Genomic DNA, 17,390 nt, shown 5'->3' on the forward strand with positions numbered 1-17,390 from the left:
GATTTCCCTTCCCTCGCTTTAACTCGTAGACACCTAGGAGGTAGGTAGACACAGGTAATATTTGGCTAAAACTAGCATGGCTACGCTCTTTGACATCGTGGTTCTTGGTAGCTTCAGTCTTATTGCTTTCTTCGTATCCAGGAGCTGTCATAGGTAGGTAGTCTTTGTCACTTCATGTTTTGACACCTGGGGACTTATTCTCGACTCCGGGGGCGACTATAACTTCATTACCGACTCCCAAATGAAACTACTTGTAAGGCACCTAAACAAGAAACACGGTCTCTAGTCAACGATATAAATACCCGCCTGCACTCAATAATATCATATATGACAGTAGTGTAGGCTAGCTGAACGATGTGAGTTTATGTAAGTCATGAGAACTGTAAGCACATTGGGTGCCCGTTATAATGCAAGTTAATCGTGGCTTGGATTTGATACTTTGAGCAAAAAAAGACTTGGGGGATAGAATAGAGCGTCGAGTAAGGGAATGAATGATCTAATTACGGTAGGATACTTGTTTTCATTCTACGTTAAGTTTTTCCTTTTTTTTTTTTTTTTAAAAAAAAAAAAAGAAAAAAAAAACCATGAACGCTGCAACTCATCATATGAATTTAGTTGAAGCTAACATACGTCTAGAATGAGAAAGCCGACATTCTCAGGGTTACCCTCACTTTAGTATGAAGCTGCGAACTTGTGATACTGGGATTTTACGAGTCCATCCCTACAACAGCCGAAACACCCAGTTGATATCACAAAACAGCAATAAGTATAAGTACTAGAAAGCAACCACGCATATACACGCAGGCATCTATTCAAGAGGCTATATGGCAAAATCCTATATACAAGAAACATTATCACCAAACCGCGCAATCAGCGCTATCATCGGTCTCCAGCGGCGGTCTTGAGCCAGCCTAGTTGATTTAAATCCTCGCACCCCTTTCCCTGAGCGGCACGAGGCGACGAGTCAAGTCGTACGAAATGAATTGGCGTAGAAGGAAGATTCATCATGCGGTAGAGGGTCGTCTTCGATCTTGCGAATCAAAACTTTATTTTCTTTTCCTTTCCGAGGGGGGCATGCCGCGTGTCTTTTCGTTGTAGGCGTATATCTTAGTTGGGCGTGGCAACTGGGTAGCCAGGGTTTGTCCGGGAGTAGCTAACGCTCACAGAGTACTGGGAGGTAGCCGGCTGCTGGGGAGGGAAACCGCCAGTAGGTACGGTTCCTGGTGCAGTTCCCGGGGCAGTTCCCGGAGCAGTTCCGGGAAACGTCGGGAAAGAAGCCGGGAACGTTGGGAATGAAGGGGGCGCGCCGGCTGGCTGAGACACAGACGGCGTAGGGTCCGGCTGAGGAATAGAAAGAGATGAAGATAGCGATGAGACAGATGTCTCTAGGGGGCTTGTGGGGAATGGCACTGCAGACGTGAGAACCGAAGAGCTAGTTGCATACGTGACGGTAACGTGGTACGACGACGTTGTTGGATCAACTACGGTTGGTAAGGCTGTCGATCCGCCAGTCGGTGCGGTACCGGGAAATGTAGCAACAGGTGTAGGGACAGCCGGATAGGATGGCGCACCCGTACCGTATGCCCTTCTAAGAGGGAAGGGCACCGCGAGGGCCGCGGAAGCGAAGGTGAGGGCGGCGAGGACGTACATTTTGCTTGAGATGGTTTTACTGGAGTGAACGAGTGTATGTAGACTATGCAAGGGAACCCCGATGGTCTATTGAGAACCAGAAACCGCACTGACTGGACTGAGGATAAGAAAGTTAACGACAGAACTTGTGTGCCTCTACGAGAACAAGAACAAGAAATCCCAAGAGGGAGAGATGCTAGTTGCTATATATCCTACCAGGCGATCCTCCCCCTTCTTAGCCGGTACCAAGTTATGAGGTGCATCCCTACGTGTGTAGCACCTTTGCCCTTGAACATCACTTCAATATGCCCCAATGTGCTTTGAATTTTACCATGTACGGAGCCTTTTGCCATGAAAAACACCATGTTGCTATTCTGAGCAATTTCGCGTGTATGTCGATCGACTACCGAAAAGTGTTTTTTGATAAGGGGGACCTTGTCTCCCCCTGGTTGTGACCCCCTGTTCAAAAATGTAGATCAACGTCGGTCCTACACTAGTTCAGGTCCCTCGCGGGTTGGCGGGAGATACTAGCAGACTAGGAGATACATAGGGCATTGGTGTTGAGGCTAACCCATTGGAAGTCTTCATAAATTGATAGATGATAGATGAACAAGTAATGCTATTGGCTCCTATTAATCTGTTAGACTGTTACAGCTACCAATGGCAAAAAGTTGTGCACGATCGACGCATAATATACCAACAGAACCTCTCGGTAGAGGGCAAAAGAATAAAGGATTAGGCAGGTATTAAGAGTGTGCGTCCGAACCACGGGCAAATTCCTGTTAAAATGTCTCCGCCGACTAGGGAAGAACCAGATTCGGTCATGTGAAATATCCTGTTTAGTTTCCTGTTTACTGTTTAGTGACATCTGGTTTTACTATGTAGTATGTAGCTCTCGAGGTCGATCTTCGATCTGATTAACAGGTAATGACTTTTCTCGAAGGGGCGGATTTATATGTCCGTCTTTGCAGGGTCAATCGAAGTTGGCAGCTAAGGAAGGGAAACGCCGGCGTTTTAGCTGCACGTTCCTATGAATCCTAGGGTACACCGATACTACCTACTATCTTGGCTAAGAAAAGTAATCAGGTAATTTAGATGAAAAGGAGCTGACTCCGCTGCTTTTGACCGCTAAGAGGACTAATAAAGAATAAAATTTGACGGATGCCGCGAGCTTTCTTTCTTTTTCTTTTTCTTTTTCTTTTTCCTTTTTTTTTTTCTTTAGGGGGGGTACGTGCTTCGTCAAGCACTAAAAAGAAGAAGCGCCCTCTCATCTCGGCTTGTAGCTAGTTTAAACTCAGATCTTAGGCTGGTACTGAAATCGTAGTGGATAGGATGTTGTATTGGGAAAGATTCTAATACTCCACTTTTAAGTGGTGGAAATCTTATATATGCCCTTCGTTACCTACTTGCTCCTTCCCACAGTAACTAAGGTTCGCTCTAAGCTTCGATGTCAGCAGTAAATAAAAGTCCGAAATGTCTGCATGAAATCGGCTCAGCAGCGTCCGTGAGGACCGGTCCCGTGCGCCGTTACTATGTAGACCCCGTTCATCTGAATAAGTAGTAGAGACGGTTTACTCATCTCCCATTGGGGATCTCTATTCCTAGTATCTATTCCTAGTAGAAGATGCGTCGGCGAGAAAGGATTATCATTGGCTTATAGCAAGCAATGTATAAGTTAGCCACCCTTTCTAATCTCCAACTTCATCGAAATAAGTCAATGTATACTAACTACCTAAAACCATACTTCATAAAGAGAAAGAGTCCCGTTCTTATTTCAACCACACCATAGGGCTGATATGGCTTATAAAGAGCACCCGCTGGCGGCCGCACTGGAAAAAGGCCAGGAAGGCGGCGGGAGCGGGCCCAGAATTCGCCGACGACATTGGGAACTTCGGCATTGTTGTAAGGAGCTGGAGACAGCTTATGCTGGAAAACGTGATGCAGTGCCAGGGACTAGAAGGCTTGGGGATGATCCAGGAAGGGACAGAAATTGCGGAGCGGTGGAAGCCCAAGATTAGAGAATGGAGGGAAAAGATTGGGCGTATGGGAGAGCCCGTGATGACCAAGATAGGCCGGTATGTTATATACGAGTATCCTAACTTCTACGCAGATCTTCGATTGTGCTATGAAGGATATTTATTGAGAACTTAAGCCCGCATAGGAAGATCATTTAAGAGAAGGTGAGCGATGATGGTACTATATGTGCTCTCTAGCATGTAAAGAGGATAAGCGGGATATAGTTCGTTGCATTACTTGGTACCTACCTAGGTACCTATTTAAAATAAAATTTATACATATTCGTAGTTCTGTAAACCAGGGTTTACTAAGAGCGATACCTCTAGACAAGTGATATACGGTTGAGACCATAGGTACCTTCTAACGTACCAACCCCAAAATCACTTCATGCTAAGTAAACCGGTGTTGAGCCCACTATGACGCCTACAGAGTAGAACTCCCACCTTTTACTCGCATTGTAACAACGAATAACAGCTATAGCCATCCATCATCTTTTCCCCTTAAGATACCGTGTAACTAAGCGATGTGATCGTATATATTAGGTGACAACGGAAATCCGCCGCTAGGTTCCAGAGCGATAACACCTCTAAAAGCGAGGAAATATCTTTGGCAAGATATACCCACCCATAAGTTAGACAGACCTAGTAGGATATACCTATCATAAATCTCAGATATATCATCGGCATACAAAGTTTACACGCTGTCCCAAGATCTGTCGTTACACATCCTCAAACACACATCTCCCTTAACTAGGTCCCACAACATGACGTCGCGAAAGAAAATGCCGTCTGACAACATTGGACACTTACCCAGTCACCTAGTACCAGAGGCACACGCCAGAAACGCAAACTCGACTTACCGGCCCGGCCCCAAGCTCAAAAGCCTGCGGAAGATCCTTCAGCACATGTTCAACACATACATCATCACCCATACACGACACATGAGCACGCTATGCTAACGTCTCTGCCTCTACTTTTATACTTTTTGTCTTTATTTATTCTTTTTGTCATGCCTACTTCCGTTACCGTCTATCTGAGGGTATGCCCGTCTTCGTTGAGTTGTCTTCCGTTACCCTTGGGACACATAAGAAAAAGAATTCCCCTCTTCCCCTCTTCCTCAACTACCAGCCAAATCACTTGATTCGGTTGGCAGAACTGTGACCGTGGAAGTTGACCCTACCGCCCAAGCCTTTCCGTGATCTTTTCTGTGGATATCGAGGCGCCCCGCACACCGTATGATGCTCTAATATATATGCCCTATGACTCCTCTCAAGTGTCCCTTTGGTATCCGGCCCCCCTGGCGCGATGTACAAATCGTAAGGAAATAGGCCCGACAACTAAACCAGTCGGATGAGCTTCCCTCTTTCGCGCCCTTCGCTGGTATCCTTGAAAATATATCATGCTTCATAGGATAGCCAAATATAGCATACCTAACCCGGCATTATGCATATGACACAATCATCGTAACCCCTCGCCCTGGTCCTTACACATCCAATCCGAACTCTCAGCCTGATGCGAAGCGCCGGCTCGTGAGAATCCATTGTTTCAACTTAAATACCACATGATCTTAAGCTGTTAGCGTATAAACGAGTATAATTATCCTCGATGAGTAGACCGGCGACTGAAGCTCATGACCCTGAACAAACCGACTGGAGATGTTAACCATGTGGAGATAACCTGGTCTCCAACCATGTCCAATATACCGTCAGATATCTCAAATACGAGATTCGCACCGAGACAACACATGTCCGTCAATTCGTCGTTTGGGCCATATCCAAAGTCCGTCAATATTCGCGACTCAGCCTCCTTTCCTCTCGGAATCGTTCTTTGGTAACTGCTCGCTCTGCGGATACGCCTCGCTTCGTGCCTTCGCGTCGTTGCCCTTCTTCCTTCCCCTGGTCATCTTCTGCCATCCGGTACTAGCGTTGTCACTCTCACTTTTGACACCTCGCGTGTGTCCATTTTCTCTCGACAAGCCGTTCACTCTCGGATGTAGGGGCATCGGCCCATCGACCCTGGGTGACGTCTCGACCGACGATTTTTGTTTGGCTTTAGGTGGCTCAGCTTTGAAATCCGGTTGGCTATACGCCATAGTAGTTGGGACTGCTGGTGCCTGATCGAAAGGTAACTCTAATCTTCGCGTGAAATTTGGAGAAGGACTATTAGTCTCGTACACTGGCGAAAGATGCGAGAGCTCAGTTGCTTGTAGTCTGTTTTCTGTCGCAAGGTCGAGCTGCGCAATGAGTGCATTGGGTGATGCACGAATAGAAAAGCGCTGCAAGGCATGCGCGCTGAACCCAGAGGCGTTACCCGCGTTTTCAAGCCCAACAGGTACTATAGGCATATTCATAGTATGGATGTGATTACCCATTTGATTCGTAGCCATATCATGAGGAAATTGGGACGCCGGTACCTGATTAGCCATAGCCGCGCAAGCATTCGATGAACCATTGACAACGACCGGTCGATCTGACGATGGTGAATTCGTTTTCCGAGACGTAGAGGTACGACTTGATGGGGTTCCAACGACGGAACCAGTCACCTCTAGCTGTTGGTTAATATGCAGTGGATTGTCATAACCGGTATATAGGGTTGGTGCAATCTCGCTGTGCGAGGGCTGTCGGGGCGAGCTGCCGTTCGCAAGCTTTGACATAGAGCCGTTGACAACCAAAGGGGTCGTCTCACGAATTTGCGATCCAGCAGCAGCAGGGAACGGCCCGGAAGCAAGAGGAGCAGAATTTCTATTAGCGGTATAGACTCTGTTTTGACCGAGCGGCGAAGGAGAACGAGATGAATTTTGCTTAATTCTATCGAGTATCGACTGAGGCAGTTGGTCGGACGATAAGCGGCCTCGGCTCTGACCTGAAGATTGAGCACCAAGGTCGCCAAATGCAGGTACGCTACTAGTCGCAGCGCTCGTTCGCCGAGGCGGGCTAGACGGATCTGCGTAATAGCTACAACCTTTTTCTTCCTCCGGCGGAGTGTTCGTCGCTGATCCGCTCTGTTCGATATCCTGCCCCTCGTCCGGAATGAAGCTAGGCATAGGGACTCCGTTGATATGGCGAGCAGGAACACTAGTAACTCCATTAGGTATATGGCCGGTCCCTGCCAATCCCTGAGCAGTGGGCATACCAGGAACAGTTCGCGAGGCCGGTTGGGACTGTGACCTCAAGGCGCTTCCGGAAACAGTGTGACTGGTATCGCTAGCAGCCGTCGAGCGGTGGGAACTCCGTCGAAATTCTGCAGCGTGTCCGGTCGAGGGTGACGAGGGATACGTGGGGAAGCCTTGCTGTGCGTAGAACCCGTGTGGAATCTGCATCTGATAATAATACATCTCGGGGCGTATTTCCGGACGAAGGGGCGCACTCAAAGGAGGTGTATCGAAGGAGTTCGTTCTTGAACGCTCCGCCGATGAAGATTGCGTTTGCGGGGCATTACCCTGCAACATCTGATTATGCTGTATATTAAATGCCTGCGACTGCGCATATTGGAGAAATCTAAGGTTGTTCTCCTGTAATGTCAAGGCGTTGATCGTCTGCGCCATCAAATCTGTCGGCTGCTGTTGCATGTATATGAGGGCGTCTTGATGCGTCATCATCGGGTAACCAGCCGGGATGAACATCGGGCTCCCGTTGTTGTCATAAGGTACGCTAGACGACGCTCGCCGACTATTACTATTGCTGTTGCCATTATTTCGATGCTGACCTTGCTGTCGATTTCCATTCCGAAATCCCGCCCCACGGCCTCCACGGTTAGATTGCTGCTGAGAAGCACTTCGTACCAATATGGGACGAGATACCTGTGCCGGTTTCTGAAATATCCTCTCTTCTTCTTTCGGGTATTCATATTGCATACAGCACTCTTCGAGCTTCCCTTCCGCGATTAGGTCAAAGGCACGACGAAGCTCAATATGGAGACCTCGAAATGCGGTATCATCAGCCGTGTTACCAAGGTTTCGATCGATGTTGAACGGCTCCTCAACACAAAGTTGGTTGTTTATCGCAAAATGCCACTTCTTTTCTTTTTTGGTGATAATCTTGCCCAGTCGAACGGATAGAACGTCCGTACTATAGTCGAACTCATGAGCGTAAAATCGGAAGAACTGAAACAATAACTCTCCTAGAGAAGACTTATTTTTGCTTCCAAACCCTCGCAGCTTGTCCACATCATCAGAAAATGAAACTATATCACCGGCTTTTCCGGGAAGCTTCTGTTGTGCCCGCTGGTGTAATGCAGGCAGAACAGGAGGTTGACGCAACTGTAGAAATGCGATGATCATGCATATCCATGTATATGAGCTTAGCGTTCCACCAAATGCTGCCAGCCGTTAGCGAAAATTACGAATTTATAACAGATTATACTTACCAGCGTCGTTAACAATTCGTCGCCGCGTCCAGTACTTTACTATCATAGCGAGAGGTCGTACGCGGTCGTCGAGCTGGACATAAGTTTTGATCATGCGAGTATTCTCCAATGCTAAGGTATTGTTGACGTTCATGTCGCAGGATAATTCTAGCTCAGGATCCCATATCTTGACGATAGGGACTTTGGCCGAAGATACGCAAACAACCCTCTCCATCCCATCTAAAGAACATATTAGCAAAAGGAGCATAGAAACCCGGAGTACCAACACTCACGTCTCGCTAGTAATTCTGCTAACATGCAGACACCTTCAAGCTCCTTCCATGGAGTCACTATGCATATATCCACTAGTAAAAGGTCAGTTACGCAAGCAAACACTTATTAGGCTGCAAATTACGAACCATCAGAATCATCCGAGCATAGCAGGTTTCCCGATGAGCCAAATAGATGCACACGAATATCGTGTCCTGGCCAGGAATCATTGAGGAGCTTCTCCAGCTTCTGTACCAACATACGCCTCTTTATCTCAACTTTTTCTGTCGGTTGTAACCGGTCATAGAGCTCACGCATATCTGTGGTGAGCTTTCGTTCATCATCTTCAGATAGTTTGCTCTTTATGGCCTGCAAATCCATTCTCTCCAACAACTCCGTTCCTATGCTGTACGGTATTCTCCGACGGGAGTGCTTAAGACCGGTCTCGTATTTACAACCACCATGCCGCGGCGGCAAGGGGCGCAAGGAGGGAACGGCTCCATTAGTCTCGGAATATGCGGATCGAGGGGAATGAGATTGGTTGGCATTGGGTGAGTGATCTCTGGACTCAAAGGAAAATTTGCGCGCATGCTGTTGAGGAGTCGAGGGGACAGAATTAGAATGCGCAGGCAAATTCGAAGAGGAAGCAGACGGCTTCGGCCTCAGAGAGAGAGGCTGGGCCAGATCTGATTTCTTAGGCGGCATCTTGGGCGGCGCGTCCTTGCCTGTTATAAGCGCGCGATCGGCTTTACTGGTGCTATGGTTGCCTCTAGTAGCATGGCAATTCTGGGAGCTCTGCCTAGCGCGAGAATCCTTATTGGACACCTTGGAAGAGGAACGAGATCTAGATCCGACGTGGATGTTCTGAGCTGATAACAACGGAGGCAAGGGAGCGGTTTGGAGACCACCACCTCGTCCTGGTGCTATGAGCTTGTTATATTGAAGAAGCTGTGCCTGGTAGAGTGACGACTGTTGAGGGAAAAATATTGGAATCCAGTCAACCTGAGTTGATAAGTACTGAGAGGCGAGAAGCGGGTCCGGGTTTGTGGGAGAGAAGGAGCTTAGTCTCGGCACGGCTGGACTTGAAGTCGACCGAGTCCAAAGAGGTTGAGATGGGTAATTATGTTTCGAGTCTGCCGTTATAGGCCGGCCGTCCATTAAAGATGGGCCCCGCACAAACAACCGAAAGGAACTTGGCTGGGGATAGTCAAACAAGTGGCTAGACACGCGACTGTCGACAACAAATACGACCTGTCTTTCGTCTGTTGTTATCGTCTGCGGCAACAAGTCGACGATCGTGAGCCGAAGCCTTTATGACTAGAGGTAAATGTCGACTTGAGCAGTTGGTCTACCAGTAGAAACGGCAGGGACAATGACAACCGAAAAATCGGAGGGATCGGCAACGCGAGGCCAAAAAAAGGAGCGAGTTGGGTGGTTCTGCGTTAACAGCTCACTTTTGTGCGCTCAAGTTCGGAACAAGCCCGGGATCGTTATGAATATAGAAGGCTATGGAATGTCTTCACCGCGGCGTAATAGAGGACGGAAAGTTCATGAGGACAAGAGTCTCAGCATTCGAGGAATATCGATGGGATCAATCGCCGAGCAAACTCGCATGAACCGACAGCATCTACTATTGGTTAGGGAGGCCAGACGTGCTAAAGGGAAGAAAGGGACAAAAGATTCAATTGAGGGAACGAGTGAAATAAGCAACACAGGCACACGAGTCGACGTGTGGGTATAAAGGGGGTATCGCCAGAAAAAGCAGAATAAAAAGAGAAGAAACGATCTAGCCGTCTAACCGCCTAACCGCCGTTATTGCTGCCCGTTCTCTGCCCGTTATAGCTTTCCACTTCCACTTCCACTTTCACGAAGAGGGAGAAGGAGAAGGAGGATCGGTGGAAGAGATACAGAAGTCGTAACAAGCATCGACTATAGGGATAGGTAGAGGTTGGAGGATATGTAGGATAGGATAGGATATGGAAGCGGTGGTAAAGAGGTAAGTGGTAAGGCAGAAGGCGGTTTCCAACACGGGAGCCAGGCAAGAAAAGATAAAATAAAATAAGTAAACAATATGTAAAAGGTAGTTAGGAGGTAACAATTTAATGGGGTTAGGTAGGTGTGATGTAGGCAGTGGAGGTTTAAGGTTAGGTTCAATGTTAGGTGTAGGTAGGTTAAGTTGGCATTTGGCATTTAGCATTTGGCTGAAGGGTGATGAAGCGAAAGTGCATTGCAGATGCAGTGCTTGTCTCTTTCTCTCCTCTACATGCCTGTACTGTTAGGTAATGTGCAATGTACAATGTGCGATGGCCCGTACGCTAGTATGCAGTTACCAGCTAGAGCTCGGAACAGCCCTGGAAGCAATGATAGAATGGGTTTATCGGAGGGTTGAAGGCGGGTCGTCCCAGAACCTGCCTCCCCTGTCTGAAGTTCCTGGTACCTGCCTCCTTTGCCCACTAACGTCTCTACCGTTCTCCCTCTCCTGTGCGTAATACGGAGGTATGGCGGTACATATGGCAGTACCTACGTATGGGTAAGCGTATGTAAGTCTGACTGGTCCGAATATGAGGGGGCTAGCGTGCGGAGCGTGGCGCGTGCTCTGAATTTTAGTGGTCATACAGGTCATTGTACATGTACCTTACCTACCTGTAGGTTAGGAAATGTACTTACAAGAACATGCTACGAGGCACGGGCTTCAATTCTACTAATACCTACCTATCAATTGACCTGTCTTCTTGTATGTAGGTCCTTAGCATACTTACATACCTTTGTGCCCTGTGTTACATCAAGACTGGAGGGAGTACATGCCCTAACAGCATGTGGCAAGCATTGCAAGTTAGGTACTTAGACGAGAGAGACACACCAACACGGAGAAAAGGGGTCAACAGGGTGTTCGGGGTTTAGGGAGACCGCAACGGCGTTGAAGATACCTACCTATGTTAGGGACATCACGTTACAAACTACTAAGGTACCTAACCTATTATAAAATCCATGTTAGATGTTAGATAAAGATAATAAGCGCAGATCAATTAACTCCCTAGACCTGGAGGTAGGCAGTGTGAACCTACCTTTTGTAGCCAACCAAATTAAACGGCACAAGTATATGTATGTCAAAGCCATGACCGCGACTCGTATCCGCGAATTGAAGGCCATGAAAGTAGATCGATACATGCCTACTAAAGTAGGGGGCAGGTTAGGTAGGCTACTACCGAACTCTTCGCATTGTCCGACCTAGGCTATTATAGTAGCTTTCAATACGGGCTACGGGCTACAAATTACGGTGGCATAAAGTACATATGTACAATACCAGGAGTACCTAATGCATGTAGGTAGGTTAGGTACCTAACATATCCCATACCTTTTAGAGTGGCAGAGTGGAAAGAGGTATTTACAATTAGTATTAATTTCATGTTCTTTCCTAATGTTTTTTCTCTTACCGGACCTAAAACTGGCAAGAGTATTATTAATAAGCTCCTATTAATTTCCTTAGGTAGGTGGGTTCGCGTTTGTTTGCACTTTGCATTTTGCATCGAACGATTTATTTCCTCCAGTGATTCCCCAGATGCATACATTAGTAGCATCCAATCCTTTTCGCCGCTTTTTGACATGATGCAACTTCATCTACATCCTACCTAACAAAGAAACTACTATACGCACATACGTAAGTAGGCCAGCTGAGTCTCCTATAATTGGTCACAGTCGAGCCTATTTATTTAATATGTCTAGTGTTAGGTACACACTGCAATGAGAACACCCAAGTAACCCAAGTAGCCAAGTCCCTGAAATCTTAGGTACAATACCTTCGCCACCTTCATATATATCGGCCGACGTGTAACATAACATGTGTAAGTCCTCAAGTGTAAGGCCGACTTTCTTTTACTCTTAGGTTAACCTAGGTTAGGTCTGTATTTCACTGAATGACGTTTGGATCCAACCCAAGCCTCTGGTGAGATCTCCAATCTGACCGAGACGTTCTTTAGTCGAAATGCGAACCAAGCACATGGAATAGCCCATGTCCCTGTCGATCAGTCGCTAAACCTCCAGACTGCATTGAATTCCTTGCTAATTCGCAGCAACTAGCTAATGTTGGTCAAGTCATCCGTCATGAGGCTTGTGAAAGTTCTCTTACAACTTGAAAGTTATAAGTCTCCAGATGTCAAGTCGCAAAGAAGAAATACATACCTACCTAGGTACAATCGTTATAGTATCAACTATAAAGATGGATAAAGAACCCTTTAGAGTCCTTAGAGACCCTCCGTCGATATGACAATATGAATGATTATGGATTATGGGTGGTAGTACACCACGCAGAGTACAAGTGATGTAACCGACCTCGTCAGCCTGTCACCTGCAACTCATGAGCCACGCATCCTTGTTGTCCTCGCCTATTTAGGACACTTTGAAAGAAATGACGGACTAAACCAACTACGCAAAGCTAAGCATGGCCAGATGAGATTTATTGCATTTTAGGAAGTATCCGAAGTTCTACTAGGTCGCATTTTCGTGCTACAAACTTCTCTATATACATACCTACATGTAAGTGGTTATTCACTTTGACGTCATTCACTAATTCCTACCTTAGGTACCTAGGTATGTAACGTAGGTACTTGGGGATATCGGCCTAGATCCTCTTGGCTGATCTCCCTATGTGTACCTAACATATCCAGGTTAGTACATACTAATTAGGAATCCGACTCTTTTTTTATTATTTTATTTTATTCTATTTTTTATGTTTTTTAAACCCGGATTCATTGGCCTAAAGTTAGAAAGGCCATTTGTGCACTACGCCTCATCAATCAGCGAATCTGACATAATTTATTCAGAAAGGTAAGTCTCATTAGATATTGCCATCATAAGCTAACATTGAAGGAGAGGACGAGTAGATTCTTTGCCCGCACCTCGACTTGCTCTCCGATTTGGCGTCATCACTAGAAAATAGCGGAACTTATCCGAGTAGCTTACATTGTCGTAGACAAGTGCTATCCCCAAGTTCCTTGGGCGGCTGAGATTTATCTTCATGGTACCTACCTATGTACTTAGGTAGATATACTATTGGGATAAGTAACAGGCAAGCAAGCAACGAAGCAGCGCTGACATCGATTCCCAATAGCTTAGTTGCGGTTCTCTTTGTTACACCTCAGCCGGCTATCCCGTCTACTTTCCTATTATGACAGTAAGGTGCGCTTAACCTGTCTACCTCGATCCACCGGACCAGCTCATGTTTTCTCCTTTTGGCAACATAGATATGGAAGAATTCAAAGTACAATTTCTTTGATACTACCGATATCTAGCCGGGACGATAACTAAGCGTTCTAGACTTGGAGGCCTGGCTATTCTGTGCTGAAGCTCGGGTCTTACGATGAATAATTTGTCACTGGGAAGCTACCCTCATATAATCACCATCGAATAATCGTAGACACAGCAATGGTCGGAATAATGCGGTGCAGATAATAACTTCCAAGTGCTCTTGACGTCCGAGATTTTGCTGCTGCGGAATTGGAACTCCGAAAACATATCGCAATTCATCTTCCGCTAGCAAAATTGACTCCTACGACGAGCATGCCGTTGACAAAGAAATACCCTAGAGTTCCTGTAAAGGACTTCCATGTCTTAACTTGAAACCACCAGTATTCCAAGGTTACAACGTGCAGGCTCGGTCTCCATTTAAAGGCCAGTTGTTCAGGGGCTGAGAGCATCGGAGCGCCGTACACGATAGAAGATTTATCCGTCCGCTTCTACATACACGTGTATACATAGGACAAAGGAATTCAATAACCAGGGCTGCCAGGATCGTCTCAAGCTCTTGGCCAACCCCGCGTATCTGCTACCGCAATTGAATTGCTACTAATCCCGATTGGACTAAATTCACAGACCTTCGACGCATGCTTGGCATCAGCCTCGTGAAATTCAAGGGGTCCAGCCAGGGGTTTAATCTTCAGACCAGCCTCAGATCACTAGGAATGGTTGAGACGGACCCTGTATCAAGGAGTTCCATCAGCCTTGTGTCCTGGCGTCGGGGATGTTTCTTTCGTTTTGCGTTTCTCTTTTCTTTTCAGCTAGTTAACGTTAGCTATTCTTTAATAGATATTCGTTTGTTCCTCTCGTTTCTCCTAAGATCTACACTATATAACTATTGTAATCCTGTTCTCTACCCATTTGCTATCGCATTGATTTCATTTACCCTATTCTTCTAGCGCAGATCGTGAGAGTCCAAGATGTTTACAAGCTTGACTACAAAGCTGGCGATGAAGAAGGTTGGGCTGTCGAGCGACGCTCTGGACTTCTCTTCGTCCAAATCCAGCAAATCCAACGACGGTTCCGTGCCAGGTCTCGATGACTTGGAAGGATCTAATTCAAGCTGGCCGGCGTGGATGAGTACGAAAAAACTTCCCCTTACTGCGCAAGCCTGGTTATCGCCAGTTCCTCCTCCGGTTCCCATTGCCGAGTGCCCTAAACCGGGTGACCTAGCTCCCATCGATAGAGATCGCCAACTTTCCTTTGGTGGTGGAAAGCCGACCATAGTTCTCTTCCTCCGCTGCGTAGGATGTGCCTGTATGGCTCGGCCTCCACTGTCACACCCGCTTAATACTAACTAGATTGAAATCACAGTTGCGCAAAAGTCCTTCTTAGCCCTCAGAGACCTCGCCATAAAAAACCAAGGCAGACTGAGGTGCATAGCCGTGTCACATTCTTCACGGGATGCAACACGCAAGTGGCTTGATATACTGGGCGGTGCGTGGAACGTCGAAGTAGTCATCGACGAAGACCGCGCCATCTACGCCGCGTGGGGGTTAGGGCTGGGAAGTATATGGTACATGTTCAACCCCACCACGCAAATACAGGGCTGGAAGGAGAAGGGCTGGCTGGGCATAAAAGTAGCCAATTCCGTTCAGCGGACAAGCAGCTTCAAACAAGGCACTCCTAGCACCGAGTCAGCAGATGAAAATGAGGGGCCGTCGACAGTCATGGGGAATAAATGGCAACAGTCTGGGCTGTTTGCTATCGACGGGCACGGAGTAGTAATATGGGCTACAAAAGCAGTCCGCGCGGATGACATGATGGATCTAAGTGCCGCAGCAACGGCGATTGGTATCCAACCAGCCGACTAGGATATGCTAAAGTGTAATGAACGCATGAATGGACGAAATGAATATAATAACTTGTACTACCAGTATTAATGTGAGGTAAAATGACACGAATTTAAGGGGTATGGGGTGGGCGTATGTATAGGCGGTGAGCAACTCGGCCCATTCCTATTCCAATTCTAGGTGCCGGCGGGCACTGACCATCCCCGGGGTATTGTACAATTGACGATATCTCGCTAAGTTAAAGCTGGGACCAGGCGGCTCCATAACTCGGGGTTTACTCCCCCCCCCCCCCCCCCCTTTCGTATCATGGGAGTCATAAGTCCCATATATATTGATGGCTGGACTAAACCACATTTTCCCAGGAATTCATGAACATATATATGTATATTTATATACGAGGTATGGCTAAACCATTTAACCTTCTTTACACTATAAATGCAAGGCGCCTCTTATCTGAGTAAGGGGCGGTTTTTGCCAAAAGCCAAGTTTGGGATATAGCTACCTGTTATACGATATCGGACAACATACAGCCCCGCACCAGTAACTTCGCATTTAAATAAACGTGATAACTAGACGATCTTTAAGATGATGTCGAAGGCGCTTGTGATAAGACGACGTATTAAACGAAAAAAAAAAAAAAAAAAAAAAAAAAAAAAAGGAGGTCATTTTATAAGACGAAGCTACCCACGCCGTACCTTTAGCTTACATAGCTCTCATTACTTGAGTAACCAAAATAAATCGAACGTAAGTGAGTACGATGGGGATATATAATAAAATTATAATATAATACTCTCAACCCTCATAAGCACTCCGCTCTCACCTAGATAGTGAGGAAGGATAGCCATAATCGGTTAAGCCAGTACATCAATATTGAATATAGCCATTGCGTTCCATCTCTTACGAAGCCAGATGCTGTTAACATACTACAACCTAGATTAAAGGAAGTACCTAGACTGATACTCTAGCAACAGCCTAGAACGTTCCAGGAAAGCCACAAGTTATCAACATTGAATACCAAGTCAGAAAATTTGATTACTTCGGTCGATTACTGAGTACCACTTACACATCGAAGTAGCGAATACATTGGCACTAGTCAACTCCCTACTCATGGCCTAATCATAGATTCTTGGGATGTAATACCAGCGGTCAACAAGGCTAGAGTCTTTACCCGTATACAATTAAACGTACAACTACTAAAACATACAAAAAATACACACCTGGATATAAAACATGATCTTCAGGGTTTGGGTATGAAGAAGCCTTTAGTTATATAAAAAGCAAGATGTTACGATTGCTCGCACTGAACCTATCGCTTAAACGGCTTTCGACTCATAGAAACGAACTTAATCACACTTATATTCACTTCGTAGTTTATCTAGCCTCGGCATCAAAAATCCCTTCGCTTGAAATCTCGAGCAATGCCTTTGACGGTTAATCAAGTATTTCATGTGTCATCTGCAACCTATGCGCCTGGCTTTTCTCTAGTATTAATATGGTACGGTGACTCTTATAGGGTTTATATTACCTCAACTCTCAAACAATATTATAGCAGGATCCAAATAGGCTTGAACTTAATCTTTATGAGATGGGGTTGATTTAATATCACTCCTAATTCTTGATCTATCATATAGACCTCATTATCTTGTCCGTAGTGTGATATGCACATGGTACCGTAGTATAATCTCATCAAGAGAGAGAGAGAGAGAGAGAGAGTAGACTCACTAACTTAAAATAAAAGATAGTCAAGGTAACTTCATAGAGAAGGCTTACTAAACACATACGTCGACGACTCCCCTACTCAGGTATCTACCCACCTTCACTTCAAAATTAAATAACGAGATCTTAGACGGACTGGACTTGTTAAGGCACGTAAAACATACATATCACGGAAACGATTCAAAACCTAGAAGCTCATAAATCCAGTTATAATGCCGTAGATGTTGCCAGTCCATTTTACCAGATTGTGATGCCCGATCGATCGATGTGCCAAACTCCCTCATGCGGACGCAACCACCTACCTACCTACCTAACTACCACCATGATAGCA

At 46.2% G+C, this 17,390-nt stretch overlaps 3 protein-coding genes across 3 annotated transcripts; 1 reads left to right on the plus strand and 2 right to left on the minus strand.

The window, feature by feature from the left end:
• Positions 1–1,013: 1,013 nt before the first annotated feature.
• Positions 1,014–1,959, minus strand: F5Y00DRAFT_86673 (uncharacterized protein). The gene has a single exon (XM_048014272.1). It carries the CDS (start codon positions 1,648–1,650, stop codon positions 1,108–1,110), a length of 543 nt encoding a protein of 180 aa, XP_047864424.1. The 5' UTR covers positions 1,651–1,959; the 3' UTR covers positions 1,014–1,107.
• A 3,211-nt stretch (positions 1,960–5,170) lies between these two features.
• On the minus strand, positions 5,171–9,523 carry F5Y00DRAFT_86727 (uncharacterized protein). Its single transcript, XM_048014274.1, has 4 exons — positions 8,408–9,523; positions 8,282–8,353; positions 8,010–8,228; positions 5,171–7,961 (listed from the first exon to the last, which is right to left on the minus strand). The coding sequence occupies exons 1-4, from the start codon at positions 9,414–9,416 to the stop codon at positions 5,443–5,445; spliced, it is 3,819 nt and encodes a 1,272-aa protein (XP_047864425.1). The 5' UTR covers positions 9,417–9,523; the 3' UTR covers positions 5,171–5,442.
• A 4,688-nt stretch (positions 9,524–14,211) lies between these two features.
• Positions 14,212–15,425, plus strand: F5Y00DRAFT_86751 (uncharacterized protein). Its single transcript, XM_048014275.1, has 2 exons — positions 14,212–14,807; positions 14,865–15,425. Exons 1-2 carry the CDS (start codon positions 14,471–14,473, stop codon positions 15,362–15,364), a joined length of 837 nt encoding a protein of 278 aa, XP_047864426.1. The 5' UTR covers positions 14,212–14,470; the 3' UTR covers positions 15,365–15,425.
• Positions 15,426–17,390: the final 1,965 nt, after the last annotated feature.

The sequence above is a fragment of the Daldinia vernicosa genome, assembly GCF_022497035.1.
Source record: "Daldinia vernicosa strain CBS 139.73 unplaced genomic scaffold F5Y00scaffold_26, whole genome shotgun sequence".
Lineage (NCBI taxonomy): Eukaryota > Fungi > Ascomycota > Sordariomycetes > Xylariales > Hypoxylaceae > Daldinia > Daldinia vernicosa.

Coding starts and splice junctions, on each gene's coding strand:
- F5Y00DRAFT_86727 (XM_048014274.1), bottom strand. CDS start 9,416: ATGGACGGCCGGCCTATAACGGCAGACTCGAAACATAATTACCCATCT. Junction 8,354..8,407: donor ATGCTCGGATGATTCTGATG/GTTCGTAATTTG, acceptor ACCTTTTACTAG/TGGATATATGCATAGTGACT. Junction 7,962..8,009: donor ACGAATTGTTAACGACGCTG/GTAAGTATAATC, acceptor AACGGCTGGCAG/CATTTGGTGGAACGCTAAGC.
- F5Y00DRAFT_86751 (XM_048014275.1), top strand. CDS start 14,471: ATGTTTACAAGCTTGACTACAAAGCTGGCGATGAAGAAGGTTGGGCTG. Junction 14,808..14,864: donor CCGCTGCGTAGGATGTGCCT/GTATGGCTCGGC, acceptor TTGAAATCACAG/TTGCGCAAAAGTCCTTCTTA.
- F5Y00DRAFT_86673 (XM_048014272.1), bottom strand. CDS start 1,650: ATGTACGTCCTCGCCGCCCTCACCTTCGCTTCCGCGGCCCTCGCGGTG.